Raw genomic sequence first — 14018 nt, forward strand, 5'->3', positions numbered from 1 at the left:
TGCTCGGTGAATTATTTGTTATTTCTGGGGGGGTTTCCAAATTTTCTCCCTTTTTTGATGAATGTCCGTTTGCCCGTTTTCTTCTGGTCTCTTTAACACTCCTCAAAGGTTTCTTTCTAATGAACAAATCCACAAGGGCCGTGACGAGGATTCGAACCTGCGTCCGGGAGCATCCCAGACACTGCCTTAATCGACAGAGCTACGACAGGGTAAAAGGGTTGAAACCTCGTCACGGCCCTTGTGGATTTGTTCATTTGATGCATCACGTTAGTGTGATCTCTGTGTGTGTTTCATTCTATGGTCTAAATCTTCCCTTAGGAAGCCGAGCGGACAGCACGCTGGACTTGTGATCCTGTGGTCGCGGGTTCGATCCCGGGCACCGGCGAGAAACAATGGGCAGAGTTTCTTTCATCCTATGCCCCTGTTACCTAGCAGTAAAATAGGTACTTGGGTGTTAGTCAGCTGTCACGGGCTGCTTCCTGGGGGGGTGGAGGCCTGGTCGAGGACCGGGCCGCGGGGACACTAAAGCCCCGAAATCATCTCAAGATAACCTCAAGATAACCTTCCCGCGTCTTCTTAAGTAGAATTTTAAATACTGCTATTTTTTTCCGTTTCGCTTTTCACTGTGTTGTGTAAAAGGGAATTTTACTAACATGTTCTCTGGCTTTGTATGAAACATATTTCTTTATTTAATCTCCGACAGCTCTTACTTTTATTTTATGTTTGTATTTTAAACCTAAACCAGGTAGAAAGAGTTTTACCATTTCAAAAGCAATTATCGTCAGGTTTTTGAGAGTTTTATTAATCAATATTAGCTTTATTTTATCGTACACGGATACACGACTGTTGCCAGGTTCCGAACCGGGTGGAATTGGAATATTACGAAACCCACGAACGTACGAATGGTATGTTAAACCGGCGTGGTACACACTGGTACCCTCTACAAGGTGTGGTACACACTGACACCCTCTACAGGTGTGGTACACACTGGCACCCTCTACAGGTGTGGTACACACTGACACCCTCTACAGGTGTGGTACACACTGACACCCTCTACAGGTGTGGTACACACTGGCACCCTCTACTGGTGTGGTACACACTGGCACCCTCTACAGGTGTGGTACACACTGGCACCCTCTACAGGTGTGGTACACACTGGCACCCTCTACAGGTGTGGTACACACTGACACCCTCTACAGGTGTGGTACACACTGGCACCCTCTACAGGTGTGGTACACACTGGCACCCTCTACAGGTGTGGTACACACTGGTACCCTCTACAGGTGTGGTACACACTGGCACCCTCTACAGGTGTAGTACACACTGGCACCCTCTACAGGTGTGGTACACACTGGTACCCTCTACAGGTGTGGTACACACTGGCACCCACTACAGGTGTGGTACACACTGGTACCCTCTACAGTTGTGGTACACACTGACACCCTCTACAGGTGTGGTATACACTGACACCCTCTACAGGTGTGGTACACACTGACACCCTCTACAGGTGTGGTATACACTGACACCCTCTACAGGTGTGGTACACACTGACACCCTCTACAGGTGTGGTACACACTGACACCCTCTACAGGTGTGGTACACACTGACAATAGGCCTTGACATGATAGGCGGGTTGCCAAGGCTCATCTTATTCATCTCAATTTCTTTGAATCATCGTTTGAGAAGTATTTGCAATGGGCTTCTGGACCGGAGTCCCAAATCGTCAGGTAGAACCCAAATTGACCTATTTGGATCTAACTGATTAGCCACAGTGTTTGACAGTATTGTTCATGTATTAATTATTCCTTCCCGGATTCTTAGTGTCAAAAAAAGGTTTCTTATCTCCTCACGTCCTCAAGTATCACTGAAGACAGTGAATTGGTGAGTTTTTGGGTCTGCTTAATATATTATTGATTAAAAATGGTTATTTGGGAAGAACTTCAGTCATAAACGAGTCGAGTTCTGTTGAATCCAGTCTTCATCAGTCAGCCTTACCTGACCTAAGTAATGAAACAACAATCCCATCTGTTTTAATTTAAATAAAATAGGTTAACATACAGTTTATGGAATAGCCAACTCTTTACCTAATTCACTTTCTTTAAAATTGCGCTCTGAAGCTCTCTTCTATATATCAATATTGGCATTATTCAAATATATTTTGATGACGAGACATGATTTTTGTGACTTGTATACGATACTGCCCATTATGGTTATCTCATGACCCGGCCCCCAGCCCGAGCCTGACATAAAGAAGCACAAGGCTTCATATCAAAGCCTTGAGTGCCGCCTCTCAGATATTACCAGCATGGAGAAGTCCCCTCGGGCAAATCATTTCCTTCTTCAATTCTACTTAATCTGAGGAGCGTCAATGACCGTAATTTCGGCTCCCCAACAAAACTGTTCATTAATGTGTGACGTGATTAGCATTATACAAAACAGGAAATGTTTACAGTTGTAAGTGTAAGCGGTCTTTCTCTCAGACCGTCACCATCACACGTAGCCAATGTCGGAAACGGATGGAAGGTTGGAAGATGTCCTTGAGTGCCCTGAGGGCTGGCCCCGTGACCTGAGGGCTGGCCCCGTGCCCTGAGGGCTGGCCCCGTGACCTGAGGGCTGGCCCCGTGCCCTGAGGGCTGGCCCCGTGACCTGAGGGCTGGCCCCGTGCCCTGAGGGCTGGCCCCGTGACCTGAGGGCTGGCCCCGTGCCCTGAGGGCTGGCCCCGTGCCCTGAGGGCTGGCCCCGTGACCTGAGGGCTGGCCCCGTGACCTGAGGGCTGGCCCCGTGCCCTGAGGGCTGGCCCCGTGCCCTGAGGGCTGGCCCCGTGACCTGAGGGCTGGCCCCGTGACCTGAGGGCTGGTCCCGTGACCTGAGGGCTGGCCCCGTGACCTGAGGGCTGGCCCCGTGCCCTGAGGGCTGGCCCCGTGACCTGAGGGCTGGCCCCGTGACCTGAGGGCTGGTCCCGTGACCTGAGGGCTGGCCCCGTGACCTGAGGGCTGGCCCCGTGCCCTGAGGGCTGGCCCCGTGACCTGAGGGCTGGCCCCGTGACCTGAGGGCTGGCCCCGTGACCTGAGGGCTGGCCCCGTGCCCTAAGGGCTGGTCCCGTGACCTGAGGGCTGGCCCCGTGCCCTGAGGGCTGGCCCCGTGCCCTGAGGGCTGGTCCCGTGACCTGAGGGCTGGCCCCGTGCCCTGAGGGCTGGCCCCGTGCCCTGAGGGCTGGCCCCGTGACCTGAGGGCTGGCCCCGTGACCTGAGGGCTGGCCCCGTGACCTGAGGGCTGGCCCCGTGCCCTAAGGGCTGGTCCCGTGACCTGAGGGCTGGCCCCGTGCCCTGAGGGCTGGCCCCGTGCCCTGAGGGCTGGTCCCGTGACCTGAGGGCTGGCCCCGTGACCTGAGGGCTGGCCCCGTGCCCTGAGGGCTGGCCCCGTGACCTGAGGGCTGGCCCCGTGACCTGAGGGATGGCCCCGTGACCTGAGGGCTGGCCCCGTGACCTGAGGGCTGGCCCCGTGACCTGAGGGCTGGCCCCGTGACCTGAGGGCTGGCCCCGTGACCTGAGGGCTGGCCCCGTGCCCTAAGGGCTGGTCCCGTGACCTGAGGGCTGGCCCCGTGACCTGAGGGCTGGCCCCGTGCTCTGAGGGCTGGCCCCGTGACCTGAGGGCTGGCCCCGTGACCTGAGGGCTGGTCTCGTGACCTGAGGGCTGGCCCCGTGACCTGAGGGCTGGCCCCGTGCCCTGAGGGCTGGCCCCGTGACCTGAGGGCTGGCCCCGTGACCTGAGGGCTGGCCCCGTGACCTGAGGGCTGGCCCCGTGCCCTAAGGGCTGGTCCCGTGACCTGAGGGCTGGCCCCGTGCCCTGAGGGCTGGCCCCGTGCCCTGAGGGCTGGTCCCGTGCCCTGAGGGCTGGCCCCGTGACCTGAGGGCTGGCCCCGTGACCTGAGGGCTGGCCCCGTGCCCTGAGGGCTGGCCCCGTGCCCTGAGGGCTGGCCCCGTGCCCTGAGGGCTGGCCCCGTGCCCTGAGGGCTGGCCCCTTGCCCTGAGGGCTGGCCCCGTGCCCTGAGGGCTGGCCCCGTGCCCTGAGGGCTGGCCCCGTGACCTGAGGGCTGGCCCCGTGACCTGAGGGCTGGCCCCGTGACCTGAGGGCTGGCCCCGTGCCCTAAGGGCTGGTCCCGTGACCTGAGGGCTGGCCCCATGCCCTGAGGGCTGGCCCCGTGACCTGAGGGCTGGCCCCGTGCCCTGAGGGCTGGCCCCGTGACCTGAGGGCTGGCCCCGTGACCTGAGGGCTGGCCCCGTGCCCTGAGGGCTGGCCCCGTGCCCTGAGGGCTGGCCCCGTGCCCTGAGGGCTGGCCCCTTGCCCTGAGGGCTGGCCCCGTGCCCTGAGGGCTGGCCCCGTGCCCTGAGGGCTGGCCCCGTGACCTGAGGGCTGGCCCCGTGCCCTGAGGGCTGGCCCCGTGACCTGAGGGCTGGCCCCGTGCCCTGAGGGCTGGCCCCGTGACCTGAGGGCTGGCCCCGTGACCTGAGGGCTGGCCCCGTGCCCTGAGGGCTGGCCCCGTGCCCTGAGGGCTGGCCCCGTGCCCTGAGGGCTGGCCCCGTGCCCTGAGGGCTGGCCCCTTGCCCTGAGGGCTGGCCCCGTGCCCTGAGGGCTGGCCCCGTGCCCTGAGGGCTGGCCCCGTGCCCTGAGGGCTGGCTCCGTGCCCTGAGGGCTGGCCCCGTGACCTGAGGGCTGGCCCGTGCCCTGAGGGCTGGCCCCGTGACCTGAGGGCTGGCCCCGTGACCTGAGGGCTGGCCCCGTGCCCTGAGGGCTGGCCCCGTGCCCTGAGGGCTGGCCCCGTGACCTGAGGGCTGGCCCCGTGACCTGAGGGCTGGCCCCGTGCCCTGAGTGCTGGCCCCGTGCCCTGAGGGCTGGCCCCGTGACCTGAGGGCTGGCCCCGTGACCTGAGGGCTGGCCCCGTGCCCTGAGGGCTGGCCCCGTGCCCTGAGGGCTGGCCCCGTGACCTGAGGGCTGGCCCCGTGCCCTGAGGGCTGGCCCCGTGCCCTGAGGGCTGGCCCCGTGACCTGAGGGCTGGCCCCGTGCCCTGAGGGCTGGCCCCGTGCCCTGAGGGCTGGCCCCGTGACCTGAGGGCTGGCCCCGTGACCTGAGGGCTGGCCCCGTGCCCTGAGGGCTGGCCCCGTGCCCTGAGGGCTGGCCCCGTGACCTGAGGGCTGGCCCCGTGCCCTGAGGGCTGGCCCCGTGACCTGAGGGCTGGCCCCGTGACCTGAGGGCTGGCCCCGTGCCCTGAGGGCTGGCCCCGTGCCCTGAGGGCTGGCCCCGTGCCCTGAGGGCTGGCCCCGTGACCTGAGGGCTGGCCCCGTGCCCTGAGGGCTGGCCCCGTGCCCTGAGGGCTGGCCCCGTGCCCTGAGGGCTGGCCCCGTGACCTGAGGGCTGGCCCCGTGCCCTGAGGGCTGGCCCCGTGCCCTGAGGGCTGGCCCCGTGCCCTGAGGGCTGGCCCCGTGACCTGGGGAACTGTCGTCCGTGGGGTAGAGGGACCTGACCCAGGCCCTGATGCCATCATAGTAGGGAGGGCCCACGTCGGAGACTCAGAAGATCAGTACAGTCCAGAAAGCACCGTAGCTCCGGGTATTCTGTATCGACAGCTCCTGCTGTATCTAATGTCGGTATGTCTATGTATCGTGCTCCAGTCTGTGCTGCTGTTTCCGGGGACAGTGTATCCGGGATAGGTGTCCTGAGACGTATGTGTTGCGGTGTCCGGGGGGTTTGTTTGTGTCCTTCAGCGGCCGCCGCTAGAGGCTGTGTCCGGACACAGGTACAAAAAGAGCGGGAGGGAGGTGTTCACAGGCCCCGAGCGCCCCGGGTGTACAATATTCCCCGCTGGTAGTGCAGTGTGTAGCGACCATGGCCTCATCTCTCCTACACCGGCACTCCCCTCTCTCTCTCAGACGTCCCCTCTCACTCCTCTCCACCCTCCCCTCTCACTCCTCTCTACCCTCCCCTCTCACTCCCTCATACGTATCACTCTCTCATCTCATGTCCTATTCTGCTTTTCTTTCGCACTCATCTTTTTTCCTTTACTGCTGCTCACTTCAATACTCTCTATTATCTTTATAGATCTCTCTCTTTTCTCTATCTCTCTCTATCTCTATATCTCTATCTCTCTCTCTCTCTCTCTCTCTCTCTCTCCCTCTCTCTCTCCCTCTCTCTCTCTCTCTCTCTCTCTCTCCCTCTCTCTCTCCCTCTCTCTCCCTCTCTCTCTCTCTCTCTCTCTCTCTCTCTCCCTCCCAGCTGCTTATCCCACTGTAACAAAAGATAAGCTGTCGAGTTTTATATCAAATTCATTATATATATTATATTAAGTAAAACTTTTTCTCGTATAATGACATCATCTGTCATCACTTTCTGAGCAAACATTCGTATTAAGTTGACAACAAGAGTTATAATAAGAATTATAATAACAATAATAATATTATAATATCATTTTAATATAATTATTCTTTCTTAATTTAATAACATAGCGCCCATCTTCAAGAACTCCTCACGTATTAAGGTCAAACTCCGCCCCCTCGAGAGGCCTTACCAATTTTCTGAAGATTTAGAAAGTCTTACTTTGATTTTGGGCGAATTAAGACGCATTAGTTAGTCCATCAAAGTCTTCAAAAGTTGGGATGGAAAAATATTACTGTGATCTCGAGTTCCAGAAATAAGGAATTTGCTCCAATGTGTTACGGGGAGAAGTTGCGTCGTTTTATCGTGTGTTGCTCTGATATTTCTAGTAAGTTGAAAGGAATCATAGAGCGGATGCTGTAGTGGTCATTTCAGATAAAAGGGAAAAACACCTGACAATTACACGTATACATAAACCCACTGTACACATATACATCTTCTAGATACACATTCGTTTATTACACACACACTCACACACACACACACACACTCACACACTAGCTACACATACACACACATTTTCTACAAACAAATCCCTACATACGCACATACTCCCTCTAAAATGCACACACACACTCATACACACCTACACCCACTATTCACTCGCATACTTATCCACATATACACTCCCTACATATGACTGGTATAAACCCCTGGTATAAGACAGGTATAAGATCCTGATACATGAATGTAGGATAAGACCCAGATATAATATTCGCATATCACAAGTAGTAGTATTCTTACGTAATATTAAGATAACATGCAGTGAAACTTATTTTATAGTGTGTGAGAGTGACATCAATTTTCTCAGTCTTACACTTAAAAGATCTCGTTCAGTCTTGAAAATCCTCATCCAGTCCTGCTAATCCCATTCAGTCTTAACAGAATCACTTCTACCCATATTCTCGTACATAAAAAAAATCCTGTCTAGTTCTATTATGAAGTGTAAGGCTCCTCTGGTGCAATGGTAGGGGACCCATTGCCTCGGAGAAGAAAATAAAGAGTACTCAGAGAAGACCTTGTGGATCCTCACTGAACACTTTAATATTTTCTTCCATGGAGGACAGAAGAAAATGTATATATGCTGGTTAGAATTGTAAATGTGTGGCCACGTCTGTGGTAGAAAATAATAATAATAATAATAATAATAATAATAATAATAAAAAGTCTACCCACACATCGTCAGAGGATGTTCAGTTGTTTTTTGTTGTTTAATGATTCGTTACTTGGAACAAAAAAGTTCCAAGCAGCACGGGCTATGGTGAGCCCGTAGTGGAGTATTTAAGGAAATATTATCAAAGTCATATTCTTTGAAGCCGCTCCAGGGGCCAGATTCACGAAAGCACTTACGAACCTGTACATCTTTTCTCAATCTTTGGCGGCTTTGTTTCCAATTATTAAACAGTTAATGAGCTCCGAAGCACCAGGAGGCTGTTTATAACAATAACAACAGTTGAATGGGAAGTTTTCATGCTCGTAAACTGTTTAATAAATTTAACCAAAGCCGTCATAGATTGAGGAAAGATGTACACGTTCCTAGGTGCTTGCGTAAGTGCTTTCGTGAATCTAGCCCCAGATGACGTTTTCATTCTGTAAACAAAAGAAAACGGAGCGTTCGCATAACATACAAGACGACAGCTGAGCCGTGACGTGTGGATCGTTGCGCGAACGCCTTCAAAAGCCCGGATATTTAGAGGCCGTCTCTGATTGGCCATTAAATCTAGCCCCCCCTTCATTGTTCCCAGACTCGTGTGGCAACTCAATGCTCATTCTCCATCTGAATTACATCCGGTTTACCGACTATTTTCGTCAGCTCTAAAAAAAATGACAATATTTTTCTCACGAATAAATGATGTAATGTTTGCTGTTTAAATAATTAATATTACTGCAGTCTCCATTGGTGGTTGGAAAAAAAAAGAAACATTATTGTCGTTTACTCTTGTAAATTGGTAACAACGATCGAGGTATTTACGAGTTTGAGATTGTGGCCTAAAATAGCAGGTGTACCGTGTTGGCAACAGTGATTCCTGGTTGCCAGTGTCGGCAGACAGGCGCCCATTGCCGTGATTCACGTGTTTATAATGGGGGGAGGAAGAAATAACAGCAACCCATTACGTAATGGGCCGAGGTGCGCTCGAGGCCTGCCATCTATTATTTTTCCTGAAAGGCGATAAAAGATTGGGGGACAGAGGTAGTAGGGTCGATTGGACGGTGGAGGGATTGGGCGGGCAGCATTAGGATTGGGGGGACAACATTAGGATTGGGCGGGAGATGTCATCAGAGGCTCACGACCCTTCCACCAAAATACCAGAAATAATGCCGGGAAGGGAAAGGGAATTACCAAGGGAACTACGGGCTCACCATAGCCCGTGCTACTTGGAACTTTTTGTTCCAGGTAGCGAATCTTTAACAACAACAACAACATCAAGGGAAACCGTCAAGCTATAACGACTATAGAGCACTGGGAAGGTATCAGGATAAGGGTTTAGGATGGGTCTAGGGGAAGGAATGGTGCCCAATCACTTGGACGGTCGGGTGATTGAACGCCGACCTGCATGAAGCGAGACCGTCGCTCTACCGTCCACTCCAAGTGGTTGGGCAGGCAAGTAAACCAATCCGTACTGGTGCTGGGAGCTGGATTATCAATAACTTTAGAACAGAATTTATGTTCGTCCAAGGTTGGAGAACTCATTAAATTTTGCAGGATGACTGGTGGTGATTAGGGGAGTGTCATAGGCCAAAGGGGAGTGTCATAGGCCATAGGGGAGTGTCATAGGCCATAGGGAGTGCCAAGCCAAAATCCCTTGGCTTTTGAAGGGGGTTCGACTCCCATGGTGTACCCCATCAACTCGGCTGGGATATTGTGTCTGCCGTGTCTCCAGACTTTCATTATCTGCAGACGAGGAGTCACAATAACGTGGCTGAAATATGATGACCAGACCACACACTAGAAGGTGAAGAGACGACGATGTTTCGGTCCGTCCTGGACCATTATCAAGTCGATTTCATTATCTGTTTATAATATCACAGAATATTGATATCTAATCTTCAGTTACTGAGATGCAAAGCATATTTTCTGGTGGCAAATTTGTGTTCTGGGCTTCCAACACTTAAATTTCGTTAACTTATGGGGTAGACCCGGGCACTGCCGGCTGTGTGTGGGGTCCAGTGGACTGTATCAAGCACGAGTCTTACAGATCACCACCAGACGCCCCCAGCTGAATTAGACCTCTCGAAATAAACTAAAGGTAAACAACAGATAAATGATTGGTAGTGGTAGGACTAAGATTGGAGGCGTGGTAGCAGGATTGGATTGGTGGTAATAGGCCTGAGAATGGTAGGAGGATTAGACAGGTGTGAGTAATGACAATTAGGACGAAAGTCGACCCCTCCATCGGCCTTTGCAACATTGCATGAAGTGTCTTTGCAGAACTTCAATTTGTATTTGCAACACTGCAAGGGGGAGTATTGAAGAGGTGCATACAGCATTTGCAACACTGCAAGGGGGAGTATTGAAGAGGTGCATACAGCATTTGCAACACTGCAAGGGGGAGTATTGAAGAGGTGCATACAGCATTTGCAACACTGCAAGGTATACCGATGTCATACTCACACATGTTGCAACATGCATTAGGCTTAAGTTGGGTTGTGTGGAATAAAGGTATGCTGGCGCAGGTGCCAGAGCGAGGCACAGGTGCCAGGGAGAGGTACGGGTGCCAGGGAGAGGCACAGGTGCCAGGGAGAGACACAGGTGCCAGGGAGAGGCACAGGTGCCAGGGAGAGGCACAGGTGCCAGGGAGAGACACAGGTGCCAGGGAGAGGCACAGGTGCCAGGGAGAGGCACAGGTGCCAGGGAGAGACACAGGTGCCAGGGAGAGGTACGGGTGCCAGGGAGAGACACAGGTGCCAGGGAGAGGCAAAGGTGCCAGGGAGAGACACAGGTGCCAGGGAGAGACACAGGTGCCAGGGAGAGGCACAGGTGCCAGGGAGAGGCAAAGGTGCCAGGGAGAGACACAGGTGCCAGGGAGAGACACAGGTGCCAGGGAGAGACACAGGTGCCAGGGAGAGGCACGGGTGCCAGGGAGAGACACAGGTGCCAGGGAGAGACACAGGTGCCAGGGAGAGGCACAGGTGCCAGGGAGAGACACAGGTGCCAGGGAGAGACACAGGTGCCAGGGAGAGACACAGGTGCCAGGGAGAGACACAGTATGTGTTTACGGTTACTGAGGTCAACGAATGTTTAGGACAAATTCCATTATATTTAGGATAGTATGAAGCAACAGGAGAGTGAAACGATATCTGTTGCAGTAGTGTTAAAATTCTGAGTTCTGCCACAGCATAGACTTGCGTCGCATGAATACCTTCTGCTTGTAAGGTTAAGGTATTGCACCTTGTCGCAACATGCAATAGACTTAAGCCTAATTGTATGAAAGACGGGCCCAGGTAACATGAGCTGGGAACTGAGGAGGAAAAGCTGAGATATGCGGCTTTTTCTCTCTCTGTCTCTCTCTGTCTCTCTCTCTCTCTCCACATCTTCCGCACGTGTCAGCAGTCTCCGCTACCTCTTGATGGTCGTTCAGGATGACGAGTTGGCCTCCACCTTGCTGAGACAGTTGGCTGCCTCACCCAGCCTTGAGAAAGCCGTCGGCTGCCTTAAGCAGTATTTTACACTCCCCAATAGTCTCTCCTCAATAATTTAGCATTCCCCAGAGCTATATACATGTGCGACCTAACCCCAGCAGTTAGGTAATTAACATAAGTGATAATTAGTAAGGGTTAACAACATTGTGTGACCCTGGAGGGGTCCCAGGAGGCCTGGTCGACGACCGGGCCGCGGGGACGCTAAGCCCCGGAAGCACCTTAAGGTAACACGCAGCCTGCTCTATCTTGTCTTGGGCCAGGTGAACGTAGAGGTCCAGTAGGGAGCTCGGGGCATGGCTTCCATCTTTAGGTATGGCTAGAGAACAGCTTTGTTTGGGTCTCGGTTTTAGCCATAATGTTACTTTGAAATTCCCCCTTTTCTCTTGGTGTGGTGGAGGGAGTGAGTCTACTGTCCCTCCTGGTGTGGTGGAGGGAGTGAGTCTACTGTCCCTCCTGGTGTGGTGGAGGGAGTGACTCTGCTCTCCCTCCTGGTGTGGTGGAGGGAGTGACTCTGCTCTCCCTCCTGGTGTGGTGGAGGGAGTGACTCTGCTCTCCCTCCTGGTGTGGTGGAGGGAGTGACTCTGCTCTCCCTCCTGGTGTGGTGGAGGGAGTGACTCTGCTCTCCCTCCTGGTGTGGTGGAGGGAGTGACTCTGCTCTCCCTCCTGGTGTGGTGGAGGGAGTGACTCTGCTCTCCCTCCTGGTGTGGTGGAGGGAGTGACTCTGCTCTCCCTCCTGGTGTGGTGGAGGGAGTGACTCTGCTCTCCCTCCTGGTGTGGTGGAGGGAGTGACTCTGCTCTCCCTCCTGGTGTGGTGGAGGGAGTGACTCTGCTCTCCCTCCTGGTGTGGTGGAGGGAGTGACTCTGCTCTCCCTCCTGGTGTGGTGGAGGGAGTGACTCTGCTCTCCCTCCTGGTGTGGTGGAGGGAGTGACTCTGCTCTCCCTCCTGGTGTGGTGGAGGGAGTGACTCTGCTCTCCCTCCTGGTGTGGTGGAGGGAGTGACTCTGCTCTCCCTCCTGGTGTGGTGGAGGGAGTGACTCTGCTCTCCCTCCTGGTGTGGTGGAGGGAGTGACTCTGCTCTCCCTCCTGGTGTGGTGGAGGGAGTGACTCTGCTCTCCCTCCTGGTGTGGTGGAGGGAGTGACTCTGCTCTCCCTCCTGGTGTGGTGGAGGGAGTGACTCTGCTCTCCCTCCTGGTGTGGTGGAGGGAGTGACGCCACTGTCTCTGCTGGTGTGGTGGAGGGAGTGAGTCTACTGTCCCTCCTGGTGTGGTGGAGGGAGTGACGCCACTGTCTCTGCTGGTGTGGTGGAGGGAGTGAGTCTGCTGTCCCTCCTGGTGTGGTGGAGGGAGTGAGTCTGCTGTCCCTCCTGGTGTGGTGGAGGGAGTGACGCCACTGTCTCTGCTGGTGTGGTGGAGGGAGTGAGTCTACTGTCCCTCCTGGTGTGGTGGAGGGAGTGACGCCACTGTCTCTGCTGGTGTGGTGGAGGGAGTGAGTCTGCTGTCCCTCCTGGTGTGGTGGAGGGAGTGAGTCTACTGTCCCTCCTGGTGTGGTGGAGGGAGTGACGCCACTGTCCCTCCTGGTGTGGTGGAGGGAGTGAGTCTACTGTCCCTCCTGGTGTGGTGGAGGGAGTGACGCCACTGTCCCTCCTGGTGTGGTGGAGGGAGTGAGTCTACTGTCCCTCCTGGTGTGGTGGAGGGAGTGACGCCACTGTCCCTCCTGGTGTGGTGGAGGGAGTGACGCCACTGTCCCTCCTGGTGTGGTGGAGGGAGTGACGCCACTGTCCCTCCTGGTGTGGTGGAGGGAGTGAGTCTACTGTCCCTCCTGGTGTGGTGGAGGGAGTGACGCCACTGTCTCTCCTGGTGTGGTGGAGGGAGTGACGCCACTGTCCCTGCTGGTGTGGTGGAGGGAGTGACGCCACTGTCCCTGCTGGTGTGGTGGAGGGAGTGACGCCACTGTCCCTGCTGGTGTGGTGGAGGGAGTGACGCCACTGTCCCTCCTGGTGTGGTGGAGGGAGTGACGCCACTGTCTCTGCTGGTGTGGTGGAGGGAGTGACGCCACTGTCTCTGCTGGTGTGGTGGAGGGAGTGACGCCACTGTCCCTGCTGGTGTGGTGGAGGGAGTGACGCCACTGTCCCTGCTGGTGTGGTGGAGGGAGTGACGCCACTGTCTCTGCTGGTGTGGTGGAGGGAGTGACGCCACTGTCCCTGCTGGTGTGGTGGAGGGAGTGACGCCACTGTCCCTCCTGGTGTGGTGGAGGGAGTGACGCCACTGTCCCTGCTGGTGTGGTGGAGGGAGTGACGCCACTGTCTCTGCTGGTGTGGTGGAGGGAGTGACGCCACTGTCCCTGCTGGTGTGGTGGAGGGAGTGACGCCACTGTCTCTGCTGGTGTGGTGGAGGGAGTGACGCCACTGTCCCTCCTGGTGTGGTGGAGGGAGTGACGCCACTGTCCCTCCTGGTGTGGTGGAGGGAGTGACGCCACTGTCCCTGCTGGTGTGGTGGAGGGAGTGACGCCACTGTCCCTGCTGGTGTGGTGGAGGGAGTGACGCCACTGTCCCTCCTGGTGTGGTGGAGGGAGTGACGCCACTGTCCCTCCTGGTGTGGTGGAGGGAGTGACGCCACTGTCCCTGCTGGTGTGGTGGAGGGAGTGACGCCACTGTCCCTGCTGGTGTGGTGGAGGGAGTGACGCCACTGTCCCTGCTGGTGTGGTGGAGGGAGTGACGCCCCCCGCCTTCCTAACACTAAGGTGCCAAATAATCCCTTTATCCCCTGTACGAACCCTTTCTCCGGTGCTGCCCGACATGTATAAGGGAAGTGAGGAGACAGGTGTAGCCTCTCTCTCTCTCCTCTCCTCTCTCTCTCTCTCCTCTCCTCTCTCTCCCTCTCTTCACTCAGGTGGGTATAGCAGATGACTTGGGACTCCTATTAACACAAAGGCACTACGGGCTCACCATA

At 55.5% G+C, this 14018-nt stretch overlaps 1 protein-coding gene across 1 annotated transcript; it reads right to left on the reverse strand.

Moving 5' to 3' along the window:
* Positions 1-3286: 3286 nt before the first annotated feature.
* LOC138354505 (collagen alpha-2(I) chain-like) lies at positions 3287-5539 on the reverse strand. The gene has a single exon (XM_069308864.1). The coding sequence runs from the start codon at positions 5537-5539 to the stop codon at positions 3287-3289; it is 2253 nt and encodes a 750-aa protein (XP_069164965.1).
* Positions 5540-14018: the final 8479 nt, after the last annotated feature.

The sequence above is a fragment of the Procambarus clarkii genome, chromosome 63, assembly GCF_040958095.1.
Source record: "Procambarus clarkii isolate CNS0578487 chromosome 63, FALCON_Pclarkii_2.0, whole genome shotgun sequence".
Classification (NCBI taxonomy): domain Eukaryota; kingdom Metazoa; phylum Arthropoda; class Malacostraca; order Decapoda; family Cambaridae; genus Procambarus; species Procambarus clarkii.